The following is a 26,840-nucleotide window of genomic DNA, read 5'->3' as shown; positions in this document are numbered from 1 at the left end:
CAGTTTAAGGATCTGGGGAAGTGTCTGCTTTTGGCAATGTTAGAAGTCACTCCTAGTATTACTATACCAGAATGGCAGATTCTTCATTTCGTCTCAGAAGGGATCAATGGACTGTCTATTCCATGTCTACCTGCTGAGGTGACATTAACATAGTGATGTACTTGATAAACCTCCATTCTTTGTGATGAGGCTTCTCAGCATGATTTCTGTTGTAGCCAAAAGTACATTAGAGAGAGGTAATTTAGGTCACAAAAGTAGAACACTTAGAAAATGTCAGCTTTCCATTGGGTTAGCCAGCGTATGGTTATCCTGTCCTTGCATACATACAGCCTGGGAATGAAAACAATATGAGGTCACGAGGGTAAGGATGGTACCATTATCACCCTTTTATAGGATCACCCTTTTATAGGTGTGCATTCAACTTGTAGTGACAACCAGTGTTCTAGTGTTCCTAAATTTGGACTGTGACTTTTCAATAATTTGGTTGCTAAAGGTAATTTGGATATGAACGTTCCAATGTGCAAAAGTAAAACTCAGGTTAAGCATTAGTAATTGCTGGCTTCTTCATGACTAGAATGTGAAATGGAAATCCCACGCATTTAGAGTGGTAACTATAACTACTTAAACTTCAAGGCTGATTGATTGCTACTTAACCAACAGCTGTAAGAAGCTTTTAATCTAAGAAGTCTGAGCAGATGTCAGACCTAGGCTTCAGCGGTTTTCATTTGATGTATGGTCTCAATGTGGAACAGGGAGCTCTGTTCTGTTTGTGTGCTGGTTGTGGTTAGTTTTTTGTCTTGCTTTTTTCCCTCTTTCTCCTGATGCTTGGAGTTGATGAACTTCCTGCCCTGTTTAGGGCTTTGGAGGAAAAGATGGGAAGATGAAAATTACAGCCACGAGCATCACCCCAGCCAGAAGTTCTGCTGAAGACCTTGGGAACATGTATTGACCCAGCTATATTGAACCCAGCATGTCTTCAGAACTGTTTCAGTGAACCAGTGTTACCAGCGCTGGGTGAAATTTTGATGTCCAAAATCCTGCTTGCATCACATGAAGTCAGGATAAGGGCAGCTGCTACAGCCTGATGGAAATGAGGATACCTTGGGTCTCTGCCAGGGTCTGCCATCAGCCATCTAGAACCCCTGACAATTATTCCACTTTCTTGTCCTTTAGGTTACCCCCGTCCCATAAGAAATAAGAGGGCTATGGAAGACCTAGATGTTCTCTCAAAAGTATTATTTTGTAGACTGAAGAAGCCATGGCAACATAAAGCTACAACACTGCTTCCATCACGAGACAAACTTGAGTCAGTTACTGCCTTTGAAACATCTGTGGTGTGGGCTGAAAGTAAACTTTTCTACCAAATTTTATGTACATTGAAGGAGTTGCAAAAATATCCCCAAAAAGGGGGAAGAAAGGGGGAATATCAGATAAGAGGGAAAGAAAAAACTGGAGTAAAACATTGTGAAATGTCTCAACAGTTACCCTGCTTTTGTCGTTGCTATTCTTTTTCCAGGCAGACTGTTTAATTTACTCGATCCATTGAATCATGATACAGTGAACAGAACCGCTGCTTAGACACTTGTTATTAAGATTTTTAATACTAACAGCATTACTGCAGGGAGATGACTGCAGCTGGGGTTTATACCACCATTTATTCCTTCAGGGACTGGAAAAATTGCAGGAGTTTTACCTGATGCCTTTGTCCACATGTATACCAGCTCCTTTTTTGCCTTTATCCTCTGCTATGCTAATGTATATCATTCCTTCATGCCTCTCACTTCTAGGAATGCATCTCTCTAGAGATTAAAAACATGGGCATAGTATCACCAGATCAGATTTTATCTGGAGAGATGCAAATGTATGCCATGGAGGGCAAAAAGGTTTGTTCTTCATGAGATAAGATTTTAGACATCTGAAGGAGATGAGATGTGGTGGGGAACCATTTGCACATGGCTTTATGATGTGACTAGCAAAGCAATCTTATATGAAGGCAGCATGCCCTCAGATCCAATCACTTGTTTTGGTCTGTAAATTGAACAAAGGATTCTTATTAAAGAAACACATTCCTACAATGCTTTTCATTTGATTATCTCAGAGTGTTTTAATAGGCTTAGAAGATTCTGGGGAACAATAAATAAAGAAGGTGTGCTGTAACCCTTGCAGCATTTATTTCTATGGAAGTCAAATTTTCTTACTCCTTTTTATCCAGAATCAAAAGAAAAAGAACAGCAAGAGGAAACAAGATGCTGAGGTTCACACCTGATGTTTTTCTCTACCCTTTTTACCAAAGAAAGGAGGGAAACATGATTTCATGTAAATAATTCTTTTTCCTTATCTATTTCTAGACTCATTTTTATTGTTTCATTGTACTTAAGCAGAAGGTACTGAAATGATTTATATGTCAGACATTACAGACAAAATTGCAGCTAGAAGCCATTTAGCACAAGCGCATTGGGGGTGTGATGCAGCAACCGTCCCTTACAGTTTCAAGCCTGTACCACCCTTCTTCCTGATGAAACAGGCCAAGGGTGGAAGGACTGTTCCCCCCATCATAACTAGTAGCAGTTCTCTGTTCCCATGTAACAGGCAGTCACTCTGAGCATAACGAACAACCTCTGGAGAATTATGGATGTAGAAATGCTAGGGCTTACGTAGGCCTCTTAATCGAACCTTCACTCTGTCTCCTGGAACAGTAATCATCGTGTAACCTTAATGAGAAGTTACTTCTGCACTGAAGAAAACAGAATTCAGACTGTCCTTGAGCAGTCCTGTGGCCTTGTGTTTGCAACAGGTATGTATAGCTCACGCCCTGTCATCTTTCATGGGGTGTCTCTAAGAGCATATAAACTCTCCGCTCCTTTTAGAAAGACTGTGCTCACATCAGCAGAGCTTGCTTGTCTGCTTCTCTCTCTTCTCTCCTACAGCTATAGTAAATAAACCATTGCTCCTCTGACCTGACCCAAATCTGTGTTCTTGTTATTCCACAACAGGACAGAGGAGCCAGAAGCTTGCACTGCATGTGAACGTTGTTCACATCTTAAAAAAAAACAGACGTGAAGCTCTACAGTGGGGCTGTTGGTGTTGGAGATGGGGCCTGTGGCCATTGCTTCCAAGAAGAGTGACCTGTGAATGTTGAGGCTGTGCTTTGGAAATGGGGTAAATCACTGATTTACATGTACTGTGAGGAGGAGGCACATTTAGTCATACATTGTGGGGGTGTCAGCACTGCAGGAGAAGGTCAAGAGTCCTGTGTTGCATCCTGTGGCCTGGTAAGACAATGAACACCTGTGGAAACTCATCTGCCTGGCAAGGAGAACTGCCTTGCCCCAGTGCAGGGTCACTGTTGGTGGAGCCGAGGAAGGTGGCACTTGACCTGCCCCAGTTTTCTGAGGCTACCATTGGACGCTCACCTTTCTTTCCATTATTACTTCTGTTTAGCAAATACTGCCCTGACTGAAGTCAGAGTTGTTTCACCACAACTTGTGCTGCTTATGTGGGCTAGGGAAATAAGACTTATATTAGAAGACATAAAATGTATTATCAGGTACTTAAAAGTTTTAACAGTCCAATCAAAGAGTGCTCGTTAACCCACTTATAATGGTACTAACAGTGACAAATATTAACTAGAGTATTAGAAAGGGGATAAAAGAAAAAACCCTAGCTGTGGGACTTGGTGCATGGTCACAGAGCCAGGTACACCCACCCAGCTGTCCCAGCAGGGCTGTGCACACCTTGCAGATTGTTCCTCACTCTGCCCCAGGGTCATCATCCTTCACAGGGGGTATCCCGCAGCACCAGGGCCTCTGGTATTGTCCCGTCCTGGATGTTTCAAGGCCCCACAATCATCCCTACACACATCCCCATGCTGCAGTCCTCCTGCAGATCAGGGAGGGCTTGCTCTGCCCAGAGCTAACTGTGCTTTGTGGCAGGAAGCGCAGAGTGTAGCAAAACCTGAGCACGGGTAGGTGGGGGCCACGGGCTCATCAGTTCCTCTTACAACTATGCAAGTCCCAACCAAAGCAAGAACAATGAACTTCCAAGCTGAAACCTCCATATGCAGCTAGTTGCCTGCTTTCTGGAGTAGCACGACCATGTTTCCTGGGCTTTTGGCATACACTGCACCAACATGACCCTTCTCTTTCCCCCCAAGAGCCCCACGCTTTGATCTGAGCAAAACCAAAGGAGCAAAGGCTGTGTGTTTTCACATGACCAAAAAGGATGGCTGCCTCCATGAATTAAGGCCCAGCCTTTACTTTCCTCCTGTCCTCCTCTGCACAGGATTCCCAGGTGCTGGTGTTTACAAATCTGAAGCTGTGTAAACTAGAAGATGTAATCAGATTATAGGTGAAATGAGACAAGACAGCTAGTTTTTAAATATTTCTAATACCTTTCTAATTTCTACTTCATTCTAAATATTTAAAAGCCCTTCCAAATGTATTTCACAAGTGTCAATAACAACCTAGTAACTGGATGTGGCATTATAACAATTTATAGTCACTTCCTAAAATGAGGGTCTAAATTAATCTCTCTACATCTCACCAGTTTAGCTATCAGAGATATTTTACAAGATAATTGGCTTTCAGTGGCTTTAATTTAATTTAATTTATTAATATCTTACATTTATATTTCATAGATGCTATTTTAATTATTGAATTGATACATCTCAGAAACATAATTCTTTTATACAGCATCAAAGTTTTGCTTTTAGGGCTCTAGAGCCTTCTTAAGACGTTTTAATGATAAATAATAAGTCCTTGTTTATGTTTGCCTTTAAAGTTAATATCAGTTTACTTTCGCCTGAGGTTTTCATGATGGAAAATTAGATCTGGTTTTGGAACATCCTGTTTTGCAAATGAGGCTAACTTTATCCTTCAACCAAAACTTGTTGCTCATAGACTTCCAGGCCTCTGCAAATTTTAGCTGGAGTGAACCAGGAGGTTCCCAGATCGGTGAGGATGGACAGACAACCAGAGTGTGTGACCCACAGAACTTCCTTTGTTAGGAAACCAGCTTGAAAATACATTCCCTCCTAGAGCAGAATAGCAACGCTGAAACACCTGACAGTAAATGTGATTATGATAATTGATGTTTAATGAATAATCCAGGGTAGTCTTAATATTTTAGCTTCATAAAACACCTTTCATCCCCAGGAGCTAAGGCAATTTATAAGAGGTGCACTGTTACCCACTTCGCTTCATTTTGCCATTAAATCCACCACCTTCGTGGGGACAGGTGATGTGACTGAACTGGCACTGGGCAGGGAGCACTCCACAGTGGAACAGGGGTTTGTGTCCTACTGTCCTGCTCTGGTGTCTTCTCAGAGTGAAGCACTGCATTTACCACTGGTCAGGGACAGGCTGAGGTCCCCCAGAGCAGGGGATGAGAATGAATTCCCACCCTACATCTGGGGGATGCAGCAGGGGACATCATTCAGTCAGAAGTATTCATGACATTGCTTATGATGGAGGTTCGCTTCTGACACTCGGAAAGAACAGTTTGGGACCTGGAAACAGAGCGGTAGCGTCTGGAGACAAACACGTCTTGCTGACAGCTGCAGGTGAGACCTTCTTCTCCCATCCAATACTTTTAGAGATGACGAGGGGGCAAAAAGCCTCTGCAGATCCCGTGCAGGCAGAGAGCTGCTCCACCAGCCCATATTTCACCCCACATCAGAGCACCATGCAGCCCTCACCGTGCGGATGAACGTAGGGCACGTAGGGCTCTGCAATGGAGGAGAAGGAAAAAAAGCCCAATGACCCCCTCTGCTGTCAGAAACCACCATCGCAGAGGCTCTGTTAGCTGGTTTGGTTTTAGGCCTTGAGCGTTTTTAGGTTTTTCGTCTCCCTAAACTGTGGGGACCAAAAACCTTCCGGGGGGGTCAGCCCCATTACCTGCAAAATGCAGCTGGGCTGATTTTTCCTGTATCAAAAAGTCTGTGCTGGCGGAGAGGAGAAACAACCAAGAGTAACTTTGGTCTTTTCAAGTGATACCTGAGGCCTCTCGGCCTTGAACAAGCCTGGTTTCAGATACACAGGCCGATGATACTTGCTGTCACATTAGTTTGCGAATTCTCGTGCCTTGATCGCAGGTGTGCCACCTGGTGAGTGGTGGCAGGTAAATTTATTGTCAGGAGAAGGATTTGAAGGAGAGAAGAGTGAAATGAAGTCTGAAGGCAAAGCAATAATGACTCTTCTTCCCCATTCCCAAAATAAATGAACTATTGCTTTACTAAGTTGCTCTAGACCTACAGCTGCTGCCAAATCCCCTTGCTGTAGCACATCATAACCTCTTGGGAAGTGAGGCTGGTCCTCTGGCTCTGGTCTTTGCTGAGGATGGAGAACAGGAGGGAGTGAAAAAGGACAGGTGAGTTCTTGTTACTCCTTTTGGACAGTTCTGCTTAGTGGCCCTTTGTATTTCCAGCATTTAAAATTATTTTTAATAGGAAAAAAATGTTGTAATTCTTTCTTCTCTCCATTCTCACTCTGAATGCCCTAGGCTGACTTTGCTCCTTTTTGTAAAGCCAGCTGCCATCAGGACTTTTTGGATAATGTGAATGCTCCTGGTTCATAAGCCTTGAGGGCTATGACTGCTTGTTGACTTAAACTGGCATTTGAAAATATTCCTGTTAAGTCCGAAACAACTCTTTTTAGTGGCTAAATGATTGGTCCCACCATGCCCCTGATCTCTGTTCTTCTGCTAGCCAGGGATGCCTGGGTGTCATGCAGAAGCAAGTCATGACTTCGGCATGGTACTCTTGCCCCAGACAAGCAGAAAGGCAAGCTGATGATTTCTGGACAGCTATAGTAGTTCTAGCCCATTACAAAATGGACCAGATTTTTCATTAGGAAATTCTCAGCTGCCATCTGGATCTCTAGCTGTTCGTGAGAGAGGAGTGAGGGGGTCTAGACTATGAGCAGAGGTCTGGATCTGGCCTTGTATGCTTATGCCACTGTAGTGTGAGCCTTTTCAGGCACCCTGTCAGAGGCATGGCAGTCAGTGTTGCTTGTCCCTTAAAAATAAAATAAAATAAAATAAAATAAAATAAATCAAATTAAATTAACTTCAGTTAGAGACTGGCTAGGGATATCACTACCCTCTGAAAGTCAAATGCACAGGAAAGGAAAACATCTTCCTAATAGCCCACTCCAGGTCCTTTCCATTAACAATATCTCATGCAGACAGACCTAGGTCCATCAGCCCAGGACTTCTGTTTAAGGGATCCTAAAATCCCTACTGATTTTAATGGGATCATGTTCAAGCTGCTTAACCCTTTGCCTGCTGGAAGAAGAGACTAACCTCTGTGCTGCTGCATACCATTTATCTGCTGCAGGTGGACTAATCAGGCCCAAGCCAGCATATTCTTGACTGTACCAAAGGAGAGTACATCGTGTTTTCTTCTTGCAAAAGGTTGTTATAAATGGTTTAGTTTCAAGAGAGCTCAATTAGGTTTGAGAACTCTTGCAACAGGTCTGCTCCTAATTATGGCTCAGGGACTTTGCAGTAGTCAAAAGTCAAATGAATGCAGAAGAAAGCAGCAAGCAGCAGTGGGCATTTCCATGGTTTTCTCTTTGCTGCCTATTAGCCGTGCCCTGTCCCATACCCAGGGATTGATTTTGAGAGCTCAGTCTGCCCTCCCTCCCAGCAACCTTCCTAAGCTCAAGCACTTCACTCTTCACTTCTGAGAAAGTCAGGTTTCTTCTCCCCAGTTTTTATGTTATTGTCTCTCGTGACCACCAAGAATACCACTTGTTGCTGGCACTATCCCATTGCCTTTGAGAGAGGAGAAATTTGGAAAACAAATGCCACTGTACCCCAAACACCCCTGTGCCAATGCTCCTGTGCAGCAGCTTTTGATCTTGCAAAGCCCACAGGAGGTCAGTCCTCACAGGCGACTTCTAGCTAAGCAGGATAATAAAACCCATGAGAAGTCATACTGGCAGGTGCTTTTTAATGGGACCCGATCATCCTGGGTCCTGATAAGTGTCCTGGTTTCATAGGGATTACAGAATAGTTGATAGCTGGCCTCATTTCTACCTGCACTTCAGCTGAATATGGCCATTGAGGCCAGCTCCTTTCCCTGGGCAGGCACAATCACTGCCTGCAAACCCTCTTCGTGACAGACACCTTGGTGCCCTCTCTGCCCGAGTGCCACTCCTCTGGGTGCTGGCACTGCCCCAGACTTTTTTGCCAATTAGAGGAAGACATTCGTTTTCCTTTTCTCATCTTCCCCAGCTATGAAAGTCCATGGTATTGTCATGAATAACAGGTGAAATCAATGACATTAAAACATGCCTTGGTCTTCGCTGCTTTGTTTACAGTAACAGGGTTGGTGAGGAGATGGAGCCAGGCTCTGCTTCCAGGCACATAGCAAGAGGCCCAGAGACATCGAGTACAAGATGCAGGAGGGAAATTCTGATTACATGGAAAGAAAAATGTTCATTCTGGGGATGGTGAGGCAGCAGAACAGGTGCCTGGCGAGGCTGTGGGGTCTCTGCTCTTGTAAGTGTCCATAACTCAGCTCCACTAGCCCTCTGCAACCTGCTCTAGCCTTGAAGGTCAGCCCTACTCTGGAGCAGGAGCTAGGCAGGAGACCTCCAGAGGTCCTGCCCAAAGCTCTTTAGTGGTGGTGTGATTCATGGCATTAGGTTCCATGAGATGTTTCTGAGACTAACCTGAGGGTTTACTGATGCACCGTATCGAGGTTGCTACAGTGCTCATGCCAATGAGACAGGGTTAGGGTCAACTCCAGGATGCCCTAAAACAACCTGATGAGCCTCAGCCCCACATTTTCTCAGCCTCCACCATCTCTGGAAGGACAGACCTGTGTTTATTAGCCAGGGGAAGTCACAGGAATTTCAGGTGAGAGATTTTGGTCCATCTCACAGGTACATTTCTCAGGCAAGGTGTTTGACATGAGACTTACTGTGGAGCAGGAGGAAGAGAGCTGTGGTACAGGTTTATCTCCTCCTGGCCAGAGACAGGGAGATCACAGCAGGACATCTCTGCAGTTTGAGGACTTCGCAGTTTTTTTTCTGCTGCACTGATTAATATTGGAGACTGAAAGACAGGTGCTATGCAGTGCTGGACCCAGCTGTGTGTAAAAATACTCTATTACATCTATCTCTACACAATAAACACATTAAAAAGGAATGAGATGCATCTCTAGCCATCTCCAAGGCTTTACATGGTCCAAGCTGCATTTTTTATTTTTTACACCAAGTGGAAGCAGAGCAGCATGCTGGTTTCAGGGGAGAGAAAGGAGTGGGAGGCAGAATATCACATCCCATTTCCTCTTTTAAACACTTGGCAGGGGAGCAAATTTTCCATTCCCATCTGGCACAAGCAGACTAAACACAGGTCCCCTTCTGATAGCCATCTGCACTCTTTTGCTACCTTTTCCCATCAGTCCTCTGCAGGCAAAATGCAAACCCATGCACTATTTAAAGATACTCACATTTAGAGAGTGTAACCAAATGATTCCTTTTAGTTACCTTCCTTCCAAGTTACCAGGCAGTGAGAGCCAAGCCAAACAATAACACCGGTTAATCAACAGGCTCAGGACATGAAAGCAGCTCCACTTCCTATTTGTGAATGTACAGATGTTGTTTATCCTGGATCTCTCCTTCTTAGTCCCCCAGGATTAAATCACAGGCCTTTAGATGGAGTGTGAGTGATTGTTTTTCTATTGAGCAGCCTGCAGCCGGTTTGTGCGACTCTGCAGCACCTTCATCCTCTACATCTTCCTCTTGGTGGGTCTCTGCTGGACTGAGGATTCTCCACAAGGATTGGGGTGCACCACGGTGCTGGGAGCCTTCACAGGGCACAGCCTCACCCTGGGTTTGGTGATGCTGATAGCTCTCCAGGTGGAGGAGCTGTGAAGGCTGGGGACCACCAGCAGGGGAGAGGAGCTGCCTCTCATGCAGGTGCAGATGTGGGTGTCTCACTCCTCCGTGCTTGTGCAGTCACACTTTGCAAGCTCTGTGTGATTTTGGCCAAGTAGGCACCAGTCACTTTTGGCCAAGTAGGCATCAGACCGCAGAGCACAAATACTTCAGCTATTCATTCCTGGAGTCCCAAAAGAAGCAATTACTACACTGATCCCTGCCTTAGCGAGCTCTCAAGGCAGAAGGCACAAGGATAACTAGCCTCTGCTCTTAAGTAGGAAGCTGAGGATTTCATGGGATTACTTCTTGCTCTTTGACAGATGTAGGTCTTCTTAGGTCGGAGTTAAGGTCATTGCTGAGCATCATGGCTTGGTTTAATAGGCATCAGTAAGAACCTTTCATCAAATCTGGGATGGGATGGGGTCCTGCACACAGGGGAACACGCTGCCTCCTGCACACATGGAGGTGCAAGAAAGAGCAGGGAGATGAGCACTCCCACGGCCTGGGAGGCAGCTCCCTAAATCCAGGCACACCACGGCTGTTGGGGACCTGGCTGCTACAGGGTGTCCCAGCACAGCCCGGTTCTCGTGTTCTCAGCCCCTCCTGTGCTCTGTGGCTGTAGCTCCTCCTAGGCTGATTTTAAAAGGCCTCGATATAAAAGGCCAATCCTGTAATCAGTGGAGCTTGGGGCTCAGTGTTGGGCAAGCAGTCATCCCCCAAACTTCATTCATCTATCAGTACTGTTTTTCTCTCCTTTGTCCTTTTGACTCTTCTGAACCAACTGGGGTGACTGCTTCAGCTGCCTTGCACTGATCAGCCTCTCTCCTCTTCGTGCTGAGGACATGATGCAGCTACTGCAGCCAAAGATAGTGCATTGGCTTTGTTATACTGGGATGGATGTGACTTACACCGACAGTTTTAGTCCCCTGTCCATGCAGAAATAGAGCTGCGGGTGTAATAGCTCCTTTGTGCTATTACAGCACACAATCATGTTGCCATTATGCCAGCAGAGCTAAACAAATATAACAGCAGAGACAACGTCTCACAGGAGCAACACACTTCCCCAGTCAGCTCCCCCGTTTTTGTGCCTTTCTGCCTTCCTGACGCTTGGATTTACACACTACCTCTTTCCCTCTTGGGCACAGAAATGCTTCCTTACTTTTCAGGCCCTGCTGCCATCCTGGGTCTACGTGCTAAGTGGTCTGTGACCTGCCAGAGTGTGTGAAAGTCTGGTGTTGTCTACAGGGTCAACCTTCTTCAGCTGACCACCAATCTGACCAAAAAAAAGTAAGGCAAGTATCATTGGAACACACTGTTAATGAAATAAATCCATTAATACATTAAATTGTAGTGTAACAAAAAGGTGAAATACAGTGATTCAGTAAAGGATTCAATTTTTCAAATGAAAACATTTTCCATACACCATTTCTGGCCAAAACGCACTTCACTTACACTGACAGGATATAAATATTAACACAGACACTCTTTGTTCCTAACTTGTCCTTCTGTACTGGCATGATCTGAGCCTAGTTGAGAACCTGCGTATCTTGCTGGCTTCGCTGTTGATGATGGAGCCTTGGTGCATCTCCAGAGCAGACCAGCAAGGAGACAAAAGCAGGGACAAAGCAGGTTCAGAGCAGATTTCCCTTTGTGTCCAGGCTTTACTGCATGCCTACATCTTTGCTGGGGCTTTTGCTGGGCCAAATAGGGACATTTCATTTCTCCATTTTCCTGACCCATGCTCAACACTGGCAGATCGTGTGAGCATAGACCAAGCCCTACAGATTCAGAAGGCCGAGGCTGCTATTAAATGTCATTTTAGATATATCACCAGTGCATTTTGCAAACTTAAATACATATGAGTGATACTTCTGAGTTCCGCAGAAGGAAAGAGATAACACTTCTTTTAGAACAAGTGTTAGAAGGAGGTGCTGGCAGGACATAAATGCCAAAGGAGGGCCCAGCAAGCCCCAAGCCCTGGGCTTCAGGCCTGATTCTTCCCTGCTCAGTGCAGCGCACATTTGAGCTCATCCAGGCACAGGTGCTGGGTGAAACAATGGCCAGGAGGGGCTAAGCATTAATGAGATGCACTGTTGTTAGCAACAGAGAAGAAAAGCAAGGGAAATCAGGTGGAAAATGGTGTCATTGCATGGTTATTTTAGGTTTGTTGAGCCAGAGATGCATTGGTATCCTCCATCCTGTCCTCTCCTCCACTGCTGCCCCTCTGCTCTCCTCCTGGTCATCCACAACAGGTGTCACTACACCAGTAAAGGTCCCAGCTCAACAAAGCCTTCAAGCACAAATTTAATTATTGGGACAAGCTTAATGGCTTTGCCACACAGGGCCTCCTGGGCTGCAGGGAGACATGCAGAGCCATTCGGCCTCCTCCCATCCCCTCTGCAGCACCACCGGGCCCTCCACTGGCTGCTATTAATTTTTTCCTGATAAACAAAATATTACAGAGAATTATAAAATTAACTGGAAAAAGGAAAAAAAAAAAAGCCATGAGAGCTCATCTGGTTTCAATGAGCTCAGCTCCCGGGAAATCAGTTTGCCCCAGCTGAGAGCCCAGAGCTGCTGTTCCTATCCCTGGATGAGAAGGGAGTCCCAAGTGTTTAAAGCAAAAACATGGAACAGTGAAACAGGGATCTGGTTAGCACAATAGATATGGGGGGGGAAAAAAAAAAAAAGTAGAAATCAGGTCATGCTGGGCTTCATTTCCTAGAGCTGGCTGTAAGCAAAAGACAAAAAATGTCTCTTTTCATACCTTTCTGGGGCAAGGGAAACAAGCACAAGCTATAGCTATGCTTGGACAACTTTCCTGCATTGGGAACACATCCTCAGGCTTATCAAGGATCCCCCATCACTGGGATAGATGAACACTTCCACAAAGGCTTTCTTAAGGGAAGAAATGGAGGTTTAATGCTGCTGGTGCATACCTTACCCAAGAAAGATTTCACTTCTTGGGGTTCAAACATGCCTGGCTCAGCAAAGCACCAACGTGCTGATGGAAACCATGAGGTGTGCCTTTGCATTCAAAAGGACTCTTAAAGCACTTATGGTTAATCACATGGATAAATCTCTCAGTGGCTTCCAGCCAGAGTGAGCAATAACAGCAATGATCCCCACGCTTCCCCATGGGCTGATGTGCTCACCACACCAATGGGAAGTAATCCCTGAGATAAGTACGTATGATTTTTTGTTAGTCCCCTCAAAAACAAACAAACAAACAAAAAGGCTGTTATCAAGGTAGAACCATGAAACTATCTGCCTGTGCCAGGCTGGATGGAAAAACAAGCAGCAGGTGAGCAGCTTGATGAGCTGCTTTTGCTCAGTGATGGCTGCAGGAGCCTTGGGAGTGTGGGCGGTGGGAGGGTGAGCCTGGTTCTGTTCATAGGTCTCTTTGGTTTTACTAAGAATTTGTGGGTTTTGTTTGTTTGTTTGTTTTGTTGTTGTTTTCATTGGCTTTTATTTTCTAAGGCCAAGATCAAGACATGTACAGCAGGTATGTGTATGTCTGAGAGGGACAGCCTTGTTTCTGATGACACGTCAGAGAGAATTAAACTACAGCCCTGTCTCCGTGTTCCAGCTGAACACACTAGGAGATGAGAGCACTCGGTGCAGGCAGAAAAGTTAATTTTAAGAAATCTAATAATGTGGATCAACAGCACATGAAGGCCCCCGTCTCTCTCCAGAGTGGTCTCTCAGCCCTTGTACATACCACGAGGCACTGACTTCAATTCTTCTTCATAAATGTCTTTTACAAGTCAAGTCTTGTCTTCTTTTAGGAGAGTGCCCACATTAGCAAAGCCAGTAAGTGGGACCTGTGAGAGGTTACTGGCAGCCCTTCACAGCGGATTCGTCTGCACCCACCCAATTTTCCATGCATCTGCAGGGGCTAGATCAGCTTCTTGTGATTCATTTTAATCTGGCACAAAGGAGATGCTTGCTGAAGCCTGATGTAAAACACCCACATATGCTACCATTATATAATATGAATCTAAGAAGATTAAAATATCCGGTCTGAGGAAACACACGCACGTATGTATGTGTGTGTTTGTATACAGTCTGCAGGCTGGCAGAGTGGAACTGAGAGTACAGCTGCCCAGCAGAAACACTGAACTTGCACCTGATAGTTTGTACACGCTGGGTGAATGATGCACATATCCAGTGCACAGCACACGTGCATGCTCTGCGTTTGGAGGTGCAGCATGTTAGCTATCAGAAGCAAATACGGTTATGTGCTTGGTTATCCATTTTGCTGGTGCATCAGCATGAAACAACAGGTTAAACAAAGACATTCCCTGAATTATACTTGACCTGACAGCTTATGGCAAGATACTGCTCACACAAGGAAAAAATGGAGTGGATGCAGGCCCTCAGACCACTGAGCATCTTCCAGTGGCCCTCTGGCAGAGTTTCACCTCCTGCTGCCTGCAGTACTCGTGCGTTCCCGGGCAGTAAATGGATTTGCTGCATCTGTCGTCTCCTCCTTGCTGCTATCGATTCTTATTGCCTTGCTAAATATAGCTTGGCCTCCTGGAGCTTCTTCATTCTGATTTTTTTTTTTTTCTCCAGTTAAAGGTACCGTACACAGCAGGTGGTTTGAGGAGCAGGGCTGGATGCCCACTGCCACATTTACGGGTGATTTATTTTACAGATTTTACACAGGAGCCGCGAACAACCACGGGTGGGGTGTGCCCGCGTGGGTGCCGTGCTGCGACCCCGCCACGCACTCGCGAGACCGAGAAGCGATGCGGCCACACAGCCCCCCTGTCCCCCCCCGGGCTTTCCGCCGAGGCCATTCATGAAATGGCGGCGTCACGCGGGGGGCGGCCGCGGGCCGGGCCCCGCCCCGGGGCTATGTAAGGGCTGGGGCGGCCGCGGGGCGCGGAGCTGTGCGGAGCTGTCGGGCTGCTGTGGTGCCACCATCACCACCCCGAGGGCGGCCTCCGCTGGGGCTTCATGTCTGTGCTCTGCCCCCTGCCCTGGTGAGTGCGGGCTTCCCATGGGGCGGCTGCTTGGATGGGGTGTGGGGGGGGGAAGCGGAGCGTCGCTCACCTGCCGCCGCTGGCTGGCGATGTGACAGCGTGGCGTGATATTTTTATCGTGATATTTCCATCCCCGGAGGGATGCAGGGTCCGCTGGCGGCCGCGGTGTGGCACGGCTGCGCCCGGCGGCCCGCGGGGGTGCGGGCCGAGCGGCCCCGGCGTGACCCGGAACGGAGCTTCAAAAAAGCAACAAAAAACCCCCTCGAACCAATGCTTGTACTTGTTTACTGTGCCCCCCTGGGGACAGAGCTGGAGGAAGTGGAGTTAAAAAGCTGCCTTGCCGCTGTTAAAACCTCTCTAAGTATTGTTGAGCCGTGCTCCTGGGGAGGAATGGGGAGCGTTGCTGGCAGGGTGCAGGAGGTGGAGCACCTGGTTCGCTAGGTACGGTGGTTTTTCCATCCCCTTCCACAGGGGTTGGCAGTTGGGGGGGGGGGGAAACACGGCCATACAGGAAGGAAGGGACCAGAAATAGATTGCTGACGGCCTCTTCTGCCTTCTTTATTTTTCTGACGTTACTTAAACCTCGCTTAGCTCTTCTGAAATCCTCAGGTCATGTGAATGCTGTCTTTTGTTTCCAGCCCCGATTATCTGAGATCAGCTGAAATGACTGAAGTGATGATGAACACTCCAGCTATGGACGAGATTGGGCTAAGCCCCCGCAAGGACGGCCTGTCATACCAGGTGGGTGCTTCGTTGGCTGCTTAGGCAGCAATCCCCTAGGGAATCGCTTGGGACAGACAGCGGGTTTGGTCTGAGGTACCTTTCTGTGGCCTTATCTTGTAGCAGGTCTTTTGGTGACAGGAATCCCAGTACAGAGTTTTTCCTTTGCAGTTGAGACACAGCCTGCACAGAGGCAGTTGCTCTAAGTGTGCAGTCTAAGGAGGTGTGCTGCTGTACGCTTGCATATTTATGTCTGAGAAGTGAGCTACAAGCCTATAGCAGTGCACCGGAGCATGAAATCAGCTGAACTTTGGGCCATAGCTCAGGCCTCCGGTAGAAACCAAAGGTGCAGAGGGGAAAAAAGAGTGTGTGTTGCTTTTTTGTCAGAATTCTGTGTCTGAATAGCGCAAGTTATTTTTTTTGCCTGTGTGGGGAAATAGCTGTTCTGCTTTAGTGCTTGAGTTAGTGGAAAGCGTATGACCTTGCCTTCCTCCACTACAGAGGGAGTGTGTGGTAATGAGAATGGCTGCTAAACCCGAAGCAATCGGGCTGGTCTATGCCAGATGTTCAAACAGTTGTCTTAATGGGTCACCATGTGAAGAAGTCTAACCAAGTCATATGAAATGTTTCTATTATCCAAATTTTCCAATAAGAGTCAGTCTGGGTGCCTGGCTCGTTCTAACAGTTGCTTCAATGAGGTTTTCCCCTAGTGCTAATGACCTTGATTAGTCTCTTTGGATGAAGTAGGAGATAGGCCTCTTTGGTTTTGAGTGGATCATCTGAACCTGAAAGCGTTTTGAGTCATATATGCTGATAAGTCATATCTATGCAGGGCTTGGGTTCCTTCTCTGAAGTAGTCTAGTCATAGATGGCTCTGTCCAAATGCCTGCAAGAGCTGGTAAATACCTGGTAGTGCTCTGCTTTGTTGTAAGCCAGACTGGTGGTAGAAAGGGCAGAGATATAGAGGGCAGATGCTGATAAGGCACTGGCAGCATGTGGGCTGTGGCTGAGGGTTCTGCCTCCTAAATCAGGTTAGTGTAAAGAGGATTGAAGAAATGGCTGCGCCCTTCCTCCTCTGACTGCTAGACTGAAAATGTCACAGTGCAAAGTGAGCTGGTTGGAAGCATCCTTCAAAAGTTGAAAATTGAAGTTAGAATAGCAAAGACAAATCAAATGTAAATGGTACTGTGAACTCTGTTCTGTCTCAGGATTCGTCACTCCTTCCTTAATCCTGCTGATGGAGAGTGTTTGGTACATGGAAAATTATATGCTAGTCTGAGGGCTGTAGTGTAATAACTTAAAACCAGACAGGGCTAATAGAGCATGACTGCTCCTGCACTGAGGATTGGTCTAAGCTGCAACATCTTCTTTCACTCATCTGCAGAGCTGGACACTCACAATGTGTGATAGCCCTTCTCTATTAGAGACCAAAAAAAAGTAGATCCAGACTGGGAGAGGCAAGCTGTTAGTTCCTAAAGTGTTTCTTGTTCTAGTAGTAGAACGCATCATCTGTGCAGTAAAGTAAATACATCAAACTGAGGTTCAAAATGTTGCCCTTTGGGCTGTGCAGAGCAGGATCTGCCTGAGGACTGGTCTGTAGGGTGCTTGCAGTGAGCATGGGTGCTGCTGCTACCACCACATGTGGACATGAGATTATTTGGATCAGAAGAGGTGGCACAGAAGCTTTGCTAGAATTGTAAAGCAAGTCAGTATCTGCTGTAGACAGACTTGACTTGCAGACCATGCTGTTTTAAAGTATTTTTGTTTTCCAAGCAAAGACCTGGAAGTAAACTGAGGAAACAGCCGCCTCCAGACTATAAACTCCAGCAGTCTGGTTCTTCCGTCCTGTGGAGTTCACTGAACTTCAGGGCTCCTGGCTGTCTCCCTAGTTATTTTTCCGAGGGAACTTGACTTGTTTGCTTTTTTCCTTCTGCCTCTTCCATTCCTTGCCTCTGTTCATAGTCTGAAGTGTCTATTTGTCTAGACATCATCTGAAGGTATGCACCCCCCAGTAAAACTTCGTGCTGTTCTGTGGGCTGACCATTGCTGCTCTTTAAGCAATGATGTGAAAACCCAAACTGCAGAAGCCTCATACCTGTGATAACAGAGTTGCCCATACAGACCTAGTAGTTTGTATGCAGTTTCACTTGCAAAATGTGCTTTCTTGGCATAGTTACCTTTTTCCGGTTAATGTGCAAGATGCTTGCAAGCTGATGTGCTAACTTCAAAACCTTTCAATATAGAGCAGTTTTTATTCCTGTATTTGCAAGACAAAGTTGCTCTCTGGGCCCTCTGAAGATGGTAGATGTGAATGGTGAAATCTGGGCATGAGTCTCAGAGCACAGGGAGGCATAAACAGAATAGAAGATGCAGATGAGGAGATGATGTCATGCTGGGTCTTGTGCCTGCAGTAAGGAGCTATTTCTGGATCTTTAATAGATATCCCATAATTCCCAAGGGACTGCTAAACAAAAAAAAAACAAACCAACTCATTGAAATGCAGCTGATGGCTCAAGATGCCCCTGCTACAAACAGATGTACCTACAGAGGGCTTTTTCCCCTTCCTGCCTGGCAATCTCTGGAGAGCTGGGCCTTTTCCATGCCAGTTGGAGCTAATGTACTGTATTAGAACTGTACTGTATCACTATGCTGTACTAGCAACAGGTATACCTGTTCTCTGAAAAGCCTCATCAGCACTATGCCTGCTCGTCCTGTAACACCATTTTGCAGCAGCGTGGATGCTGCTACTGAAATTAAGGCTGGCTTAATCATTTCACTGAACTGTTGTTAAAACAGTACCTTCACCTAAATCCCACTTTGTTTCTTGAAAGTGGAACTGGTTCTGAGCACAACTGAGAACGCTTTGCCCAAAGTGTTTTACACAAATGATGTGTCCTAAGCTAAGCATGATACTTTGCAGCCCAGCTAGCTGATTCTGTGGGGCCTCAGGCTCCCTTTTAAGGGACTGGCATGTGGAATCTGAGCTTGCCTAATGCAATCAGCTGGGGTTTGGTTGTCATGGGGAGCTTGAGCTCTTTAAGTCATGGTCACATCATGCTGGGATCTGTCTAGGTTAATCACAGCCACAGTTAGCTGCAAATTGCGTCAGACTGACTGAATCTAGGTAAATAGGCTTACTACTCCATCCAGTGTCCATGGCAAAAGCTTGGGGTTTCTGTCTTGTTGGGGAAAATTGGTGTTAGTGAATGCAACCTCTTCACCAACCCTGAAGCACTGACTTTCTCAGGAGCTGTGGTGCTCAGTGATGAGGGACTTGAGCTGCATCAGTGCAGAGAACAGAGATGTACATCTAGCTTCCCAACTAAACTAGGGAGATGGAAAGCAGTAGTACAGTGGATCTGGATGCAAAAGCCTGCATCATGAAGGGACCAACCTGGGGTCTAGCAGAAAAGGATGGAAGATAAGATTCCTCTTGTTAGCTTGTAAGGTGCTACTTATCTGTGTAGCCTTGGCTTCTCCTGGGGAAGGCCTGTGTTAGAGCTGGTGCTTGCCGCTGTCAGGAGGTCTTCAGACTGGGCTGCAGAATTTGATAATGACAACTGAGCTTAGGATAACTTGATCTTCCACTGTACATTGCACATTTGATGCAGTTACTAGACAAAATCCACAGGCTTAATTATTTTAGGATGAATTAATGTTTATTCCAGGTCTTGGACCTTAACTGGAGGCATGAGCAAGATATGGAATGAGCAGAGCCCTAACTATTATGTTCAAATCTACTCTCTGTAAAAGAATGTTCTGCTGAAATTCAAACTGAGGACAAACAGCTAATCATAACATCCTAGTGCATGTTTTTTCCTCCCTCCTTGATGTCTCATTACTCTGGAAAATTATGATGCATGAAGTTTCCCTGCCACTGTCCCCAAAGACAGGGCAATGTGTTTGTGACTAGGGAGTTGTCATAGCTCATAAACCTGAGTCACACTATGTGTGCATACTACATGGAGCTCGGTTTCGAGTCATGACTACTGTGTGAGTGAAACTTAGCAGCATTACTTCTTGTAACTGGAAAATTTCTCCAAAAAGCACACTGAGATGATTTAAATATTTCCTGGAATGAGCTTGCTGTGCTTCTTAATGGCAGCAGAGTTTTATTTCAATAACTTTAATATTAGAAATCAGGATTTTGACTTGATGCTGCTAAAGAGGCACAAAACTTACCTTTTAATATTCAAAGGAGTGGTATGTGTACATCAGGGTATAACCTGTACCTGAAGTGATATGCTTCTCAGTGCAGACCTTCATCTCTTATGTTAGTAATACCACAATGAGGTAAAGCTTTCCACCAAAATGGTAGCTTAATTTTGAAAGATCTTACCTTAGTCTCCCTGAAGCTGAAACAGTTTTCAGCCTGTATGGGTAGGGAGGCAAGCATTTTAACTCCTCGTATTGGTATGAAGTATACATTTGAATTTGAGTGTCGCTTGGATTATGGTAGCTCTGAACTAATCTTCTTAATTGTCTGACATCTCTCCTGCTTTTGGTGTTTTTCCCTGTGAATGCTTAGAGAGGGTATAAGTCTCCCCAGGGCAAAGGGAACTTTCCGTTCTTGTTGCCAAGACTTCATTCAAGGGTAGCAGAGTTAGATCATCTGAAACAAAGCAAATATGATCTTCAGAAAATCATTTCAAGCTTTCATTTTAAATACTGCTTTCACTACCCTTTCCATCCTGAAAGACAGCAGTTCCCAAAACATAATCTGGAGAGGCTTGTGAAAACCAGTCTTGCTAAAAGCAAGAAGCTACACTAAACAGCATACACATGTGCTTATTACTTATATCTATAAGACGACTCTTGCCATAGGCCACAATCTGGGACACTGCCACAGAACTGGGGATATATGGAAGCAGTTGCAGTACCTTATCAGGTATATACCTGACTAATACCACTGAATTACATCTGCACTTGCTTTTAGCCAGCCTTCCCAAACAACCAGTTGGTGGCTGTCATTTGTCCCCCATCAAGTAACATAAGTCAGCAGTAGGCATCTGTTACAGATGTGTGCAGGGCGGCTCCCTCTGGTAAATGTGGGGGAGAAGCTAAGCCATCACTGCTGTACTCTCTGGGTGATGGGAAGATGAAAAGTCTTCCCATCAGGTGGGTGAGCAAGCAGAGAGAAGCTTGCAGACAGGTTTTGTTAGACAAGCTGTCCTGGCTGTTGTGTAAAAGGGTTCAGAGCTAGCAGGTCAGATCTGAGCCTGCTGCATCCTCACTGAGAGGGGGAACTCACTGCAAGTTTTTTTCAGAGATTTTTTTCTTCCCATTGTGTAAAACTGGAGTAGGACCAAATTCTGCATATGGGAGCAACAAATGCAGCGTGGCCCTGCTGGTGTGGGACAACAGAAAGATGATGCTTGCTGATCTTCATAAAAAGAGCCTGGCAGCTCTGCTTAATTTGGGACTGACCTAGGAGACTTTTCCATACCATTTCCCTGAATGTGCAAACAGTCTTAATCTGAAAACCACTTCCCTTCAGTCCTTGTACTTGGCCTGCAGTGCTGTCCTGCTTGTCATATGCTAGGAAATCTGCCTTTGTATAATTTTTCCATTGACTGTCCACACCCCTTGAAAATGCAGTTGCAACATCTCACTTCATGCTGCTTCTATGATTAAAAGACATGACTTAGTGGAAAAAATCTTGACCTTCTTAGGTTTGGCCTGTCCTGCAACTGTTTGAGATAAGATTGTGCTGGTTTTTTATTTAAAAAAAAAAAAAAGGCTGCACACCACATTTCAGTGCTGTTTGTTTTTTAAGGAAATGACTACTACTTAGTTTCTGGAAAAAAAATTTGGCAGGCTAGGTCAAATTGGAGCAATTTATTTGAAAATAATATGCTTAAAATGATACCAGTCAAAGGTTAGTTTAATTATTATACTGCTATTTTTCTTGCACAGGAGGCTATTTTAGTGGACATTATCAGCTTATATAACCTCATGAACCACACTTCTTTTTCCATTGCAACCTTCTAAACAATGTAATGTCAAGGGTATTTTTTTTCCTATCCTGAGTTTAAATAACTTGATGCTTAAAAGCCATCAACTGTATTTCCAGTAATGTACTGGGTGTCTGAAACTGTCTTTGGCCAAGTAGAAGCCACAAAGCTCCAAGAAACAGTTACGGTCTCACTTATGCTGAGAGTGATTAATAGCAAGTAACTCATGCTGCAACACCCATATTAATGTGTCTGTGTTCAAAACACCTCACTTGCCCTTGTGCATGTGGAAAGCATGTGAACGGTGGGTGCTGTAGTGGGAACTGGACTCCTCTACCACTGTCCCCAGGACAAAGTGGCTGTGTGCATGGAGTCATTTTTCATTTTCCTGAGTATCTGGTCTTGAAGTTACTTTGCCTGACTTTGTATCAAGTTGCAGTCTGGCCTTTTCAAGTTCATAACCTGGTTCACACAAGATTTTGGATTTAAGAAATATGGCTAAATACTAGAAGACTGAATATTAATGAGGTAATGGTGTGGTTAATAGCTGCTAGGCTGAAGAATAAGTTGATTGGGTGTTGTTCCAGTTCGAAATTTGGGTCAGGCTTTCCTAAGGTGGTGGGTACCTGTATGGTTGGCGTGAGGAGCATGGTGCTTTGTTTAATGCTTAAGGTTTCTGGACAGGGAACCTGCTTTTGCAGCTGTCCTCACCCAGCAGTTTTCTGCGTGAGGTAGGGCTTGATAACTGTTCGTCTAGGAGGGCATCTTTTTTCTGTTCACACTGCCATATAGTCACACAAATCTGCTGTTAGCACTCCACTGCAGTGGCAGACTTTCCTGTACCCATATCTGTCTCAGTTTTCGGTGGGATCAAAGCCTGTAGTCCAGCAGCACTACCAGTGAGTGTGGGCCCTGGTGCTGCTGCTGGCCATGAGAATGTTTACCCTGGCAAGCTATGGGTGGGAGGGAAGGCTTAAGGTGTTACTGTGTACCTGAAGGGGCTGGAGACAAAGAGGTCCTTACTCTTTGCACTGGAGTACATAATTCCTGGCCATGCCACAGATACCCACTGCCATAAGGAATATGGTCCAGTCTCCAACCCTTCCACAAAATAAGTATCATTCTGCTGAATTTCACTTATGTACGGCAGCTGAAGCATGCAGAACATTGCCAAAATGATCCAAAATGCAGCTAAACTTCTCCTTTAGGCTGGTGCTATTGCCCAGGAGTTGTGCCAGGCACAGGCCCATGTGGCAAGGGTCAGGATTGCTACAGTGCCGTGCTGCTCCATGTCTCCTTCCCCTTCTGAGGGCAGTGCCTGGAGCACAAGTCTGTTCTTGCGTGTAGTTTGGCGAGCAGCAGGAAATGAGATCTCAGATTTGCAGATTGAGATATCTCAGTTTGCAAAATCAGGAGCACTCATGCAAAAGCTGTGGCGGAGGGGTTGAGGCTTTCTGGATGAATAACCAGAAGAGCAGGGGCCTGTTTGGTGAGCCCTATCCAAGTAAACGTATGCCTTGGAAGAAGGCCTCTGGGCAGTGCTTGCTTCAAGCAATCAGATGTTGTAGGAAGTTGAGGAGTTCTTCTCATCACTTAGTTGTTTACTTTGTGTCCAGACACTAATCCACCCTGAAGACCAAGTGTCTTGAGAGTTGTTTTTGTCTCAGGCTGCTTGACAGCAGCTCCTCTCACAGACTATTTCTTGGCTCTTTCAGATTTTCCCCGATCCCTCTGACTTCGACTGTTACTGCAAGCTGAAGGACCGCCTGCCCTCAATCGTGGTGGAGCCAACAGAGGGCGATGTGGAGAGCGGTGAGCTAAGATGGCCGCCAGAAGAGTTCCTTGTGCAGGAGGAGGACGAGGAGGAGGAGGAAGAAGAAAACTGTGAAGATGCAAAGAAGGACAACAAGGAGCAATAAATGGCTTCTAGGGAAAGGCAAGGGACTGCACCCTTCTAAAGGAAGAGCCACACTTTTTCGAATGGCTTTTTAAAGGAAAAAAAAAAGACAAGTTCAACTTTGCACCTGCAAGATCTTAGTTTTTTGTATTCTCTGTATTGAGAACTGAAGCCCTTGGTGTCAGCAGACCTTCTGAGGAAGGAAGTGTCGCAGAGAAATGTTTGCTGTTCTTGAGATCACTATCTGTATTTTTCCAAGGTGGAGACAGCAGTGAAATTCCGAGCACGTGGTGGAGGGTGACCACACAAGGGATGCTGGAGGGGGGAGCATGGGGATGGAGGAGTGTGGAGGGAAAGTAAGCACAGCAGTGCTCAGCTGTGAGCTGCCTCTGACCAAAAGCCTGAGAACAGAGGAGTCATCTCTCAGATCTGCCTTTCTTAAAGCTTCCATTTTGTGTGTCTGAAGGTAGAAGGGTGTCCATAGCGAAGCATCGCTAAATGCTCTACTGCTGAGGGGCCCATAGCTCTCTCCAGTTCAGCACCTCCTAGAGTCATGTCGGGGTCATACATCCATAGGAGTAGTGGGCTTCTTGCTCTCGAGCCTGTACCAGTCACTTTCCTAAAGCTGGTTTTTTCCCCCTCAGTTTGCCTTTAGACCTTCCGGTGCTGAACAGCTGTATTTGCAGGGTGATGTTAGGCTGCTGCTTGTCATCTCTGCTGCTGCAAGGATCTAGTTTATCTTGCAGGTGGTTAGCATGAGGTAGTGCAAATCCAATGTAAAGACACGTTCTGTTTGCAGCATGAGCTCATGTAGATTTGAACACCTTGGATTTTTCTCTCCTATTTGCCAAGGCTGCTGCTGTTGGTCTTGTCTTGTTTCTATGCCCAACGCTACAGGGTGGGGATTACACCCGCTTGCCTTGGTGTCTGAGGCTGTAGGGTTTCATATCTCCTACTTGCTGCATCATGGGCTTGTGAGGGCTGGGTCTGGGGATCTCCTACAGCTTTGAATTGCAGGGCCTCTTCATACCCTGGCGGTGCAGGGCAGGTTTGGCTGCTCCTGTAGGAACCTGCAGAGGGGGGAGTGCTGCCAGAACTGGAGGTAACCCGAAGGTTAGATACCAGATCTAGGGTGGAAGGGTGAGGGCTGCTGTTTAAAGAGTATTAGCCTGAGTGTCCTGAGATAGGATGTCTGCTTTGTGGCATGGGTGAAACATTTGTAGGTGTTTAATGAAGTGCAGATTGGTTTGCAAAGTCTGTGGTTGTCCTTATTTACCATATCCTGCTCCAAGGAAGAATATCCTGTCTCTGGGGAGGAGGCAGTTCTGCTGCCAAACAGGGTAACCCACTGTTTTCCTGGAAAGTGATGCTTTTGTGGCTTTGTGGATCAGCTCAGGGAGCCAGTTGCTCTTGGAATAGGATGAGAACAGTTACTACCTAAACCAAATCTGGAGTCACAGAAGAGGAAAAGAAATGTCAAGGCCTTAACCAAACTTTAATAATAATCCCAATGCCACCCTCTTTGCTTATAACAGGTTTCATTTTTAAAATCTATTTGAACGTGTGTATTTGTATTTTTAATACCTCATAAGTAGTTAAGTGCTGGTGGGGGTTGGGAACTACTTTAAAAATGTTGACAGGATTGTTTCAGTCTTTGTGTTTAAACATAATGGCAATAACTTATCAGCTCTGCATCACTGTTTCAGATAGACAGGAGTTTGGAGATGAGTTAGCACAAAGCAGGACAAATTTAGTGTTCCTACACTGCAGCTGGTCTCAAACCTAGTGATGCAGGTCTGATTATACGTTCTCCTTGACTGTCTGGGTGGATGGTTCATCACCGAATGGTCATGACATAGTGATGCCACTTTCTCTGACAATTGTTTCAGCTGTTGTATTTGTAACACTTGTTCTAGTCTTGCTGTCTTAATGGAATGAGCTCGTACACCTGTATACCAGCCAGTTGTCCTATTTCTAAGTGTTACTCTGTTGGTCTCAGGCTGTACCACTAAGTCAAAAGCTGTATTTCAAAGATAATACCATGTTGCAGCAATGAGATGGCAATCCTTGGACTTCAAACCTGCTGTCTGCCCTAAAGACTTGTGTAGTTCTGTCTGCATCCTTTTTTGGAAGTATTGTGTATATTTCTATTTGTTGTTGAATGCATCTAAAGAACAAAGCACTCCAGTAAAAATCCTCCTGTTGTATGATATACATTCTATATTTCTGTAATTCTTTTTTGAGCCTCAGGGAGAAGCTAGCATTTTTTTCAAACTACATTTTTGTCACTGTGACAGTTGTAAATAAAGTTTGAAAATGCTTTCCAAACATACTGGCTTTGCTCTTACTGCTGGGGTGGGTTTGGATAGCCAACTTTCCAAGTAATGACCAGTGCTTGTGTTTCAGGTATGAGGGGTGCTGACTTGCAAGGCTAATGCAAATATCCTAAAGTACTCATATCTATCAGGTTGAAGCTGTCCTTTGAACATGGGGGCACTTGTGTTTCACGCATCTGGCTCACCTAACAGCATGTGAGCCTGAATCAGCTTGGAGAGTGAGGGGCAGTGTCTTTGCCTTCCATGTTTCTATAGTTGGTTGTTGCTGTGTGAATGGCTGCAGCAAATCAGTGTTCAATTTGCATTGTCCTGGAATTAACTTTTGTCTTTATAAATTTATAATCTTAAATTCATATCTAATCTGTATAGTTTTATGTATAATCCATATCTAACCCCTTAGCTGACAGCATGAAATTGTGGAGAGGTGAGGTTATTCTCACCTGTTCTTACTGCTAATAGTAATACAGTACCTGCACATGTTCCCTGTGAATATTCTTACCTCCACTGGGCATCAGGTGTGAAGATGCCTTGCAATATGTGCTTTTAGTACCTCAGCCAACTTACATACACTGTCTGCTTGGGCCACTTTTGTGGGGGTCTGCCTTGGCTGGAGGTGATGGTGTAAAGGGGAGCTCTTCCATGGTCCTTGGCTCCAGCTGTGATGGTCAAACTGGAACTTGTATCACCAAATGAAAGTGAATTTGCTGCTGAATGGGTGGCCCCGAGTTACCACCCACAATTAAGTTCTTAGGGTATTAGGACCCTTATTTGCACATAGAGCAAGGTTTCTTCTATGTTCTTCCCCTCCTCCCCTGGCCCCCAAAAGCAGTACCCTTGGTTGTCATTTACAGTTCAGACATTTGTTCTATTCACAGCTTTGCCCTGTAATTGCAGATGGTGACACAGTGAGTTCTGCACTGCTGCCCTGCTTAGTTCAGTCTGTTGCGTCTCCCACATATTTGGTTTGTTGGTTTTGGTGTGTGTCCACTTCTGTTTGGCTTCACTGGAGCACCGAGTTATTGAAATACACTGAGTAGAAGAACTTCTGGCATCTA

At 45.6% G+C, this 26,840-nt stretch overlaps 1 protein-coding gene across 1 annotated transcript; it reads left to right on the top strand.

Moving 5' to 3' along the window:
• The first annotated feature begins 14,690 nt into the window (after positions 1-14,690).
• On the top strand, positions 14,691-25,777 carry LBH (LBH regulator of WNT signaling pathway). Its single transcript, XM_040550706.1, has 3 exons — positions 14,691-14,878; positions 15,517-15,619; positions 23,268-25,777. Exons 1-3 carry the CDS (start codon positions 14,853-14,855, stop codon positions 23,469-23,471), a joined length of 333 nt encoding a protein of 110 aa, XP_040406640.1. The 5' UTR covers positions 14,691-14,852; the 3' UTR covers positions 23,472-25,777.
• The last annotated feature ends 1,063 nt before the right edge of the window (positions 25,778-26,840 follow it).

This window comes from Cygnus olor, chromosome 3, assembly GCF_009769625.2.
Source record: "Cygnus olor isolate bCygOlo1 chromosome 3, bCygOlo1.pri.v2, whole genome shotgun sequence".
NCBI classification, from domain to species: domain Eukaryota; kingdom Metazoa; phylum Chordata; class Aves; order Anseriformes; family Anatidae; genus Cygnus; species Cygnus olor.
Note: the sequence above shows the minus strand (reverse complement) of the source record. Positions and strands in the feature narration are given on the sequence as shown.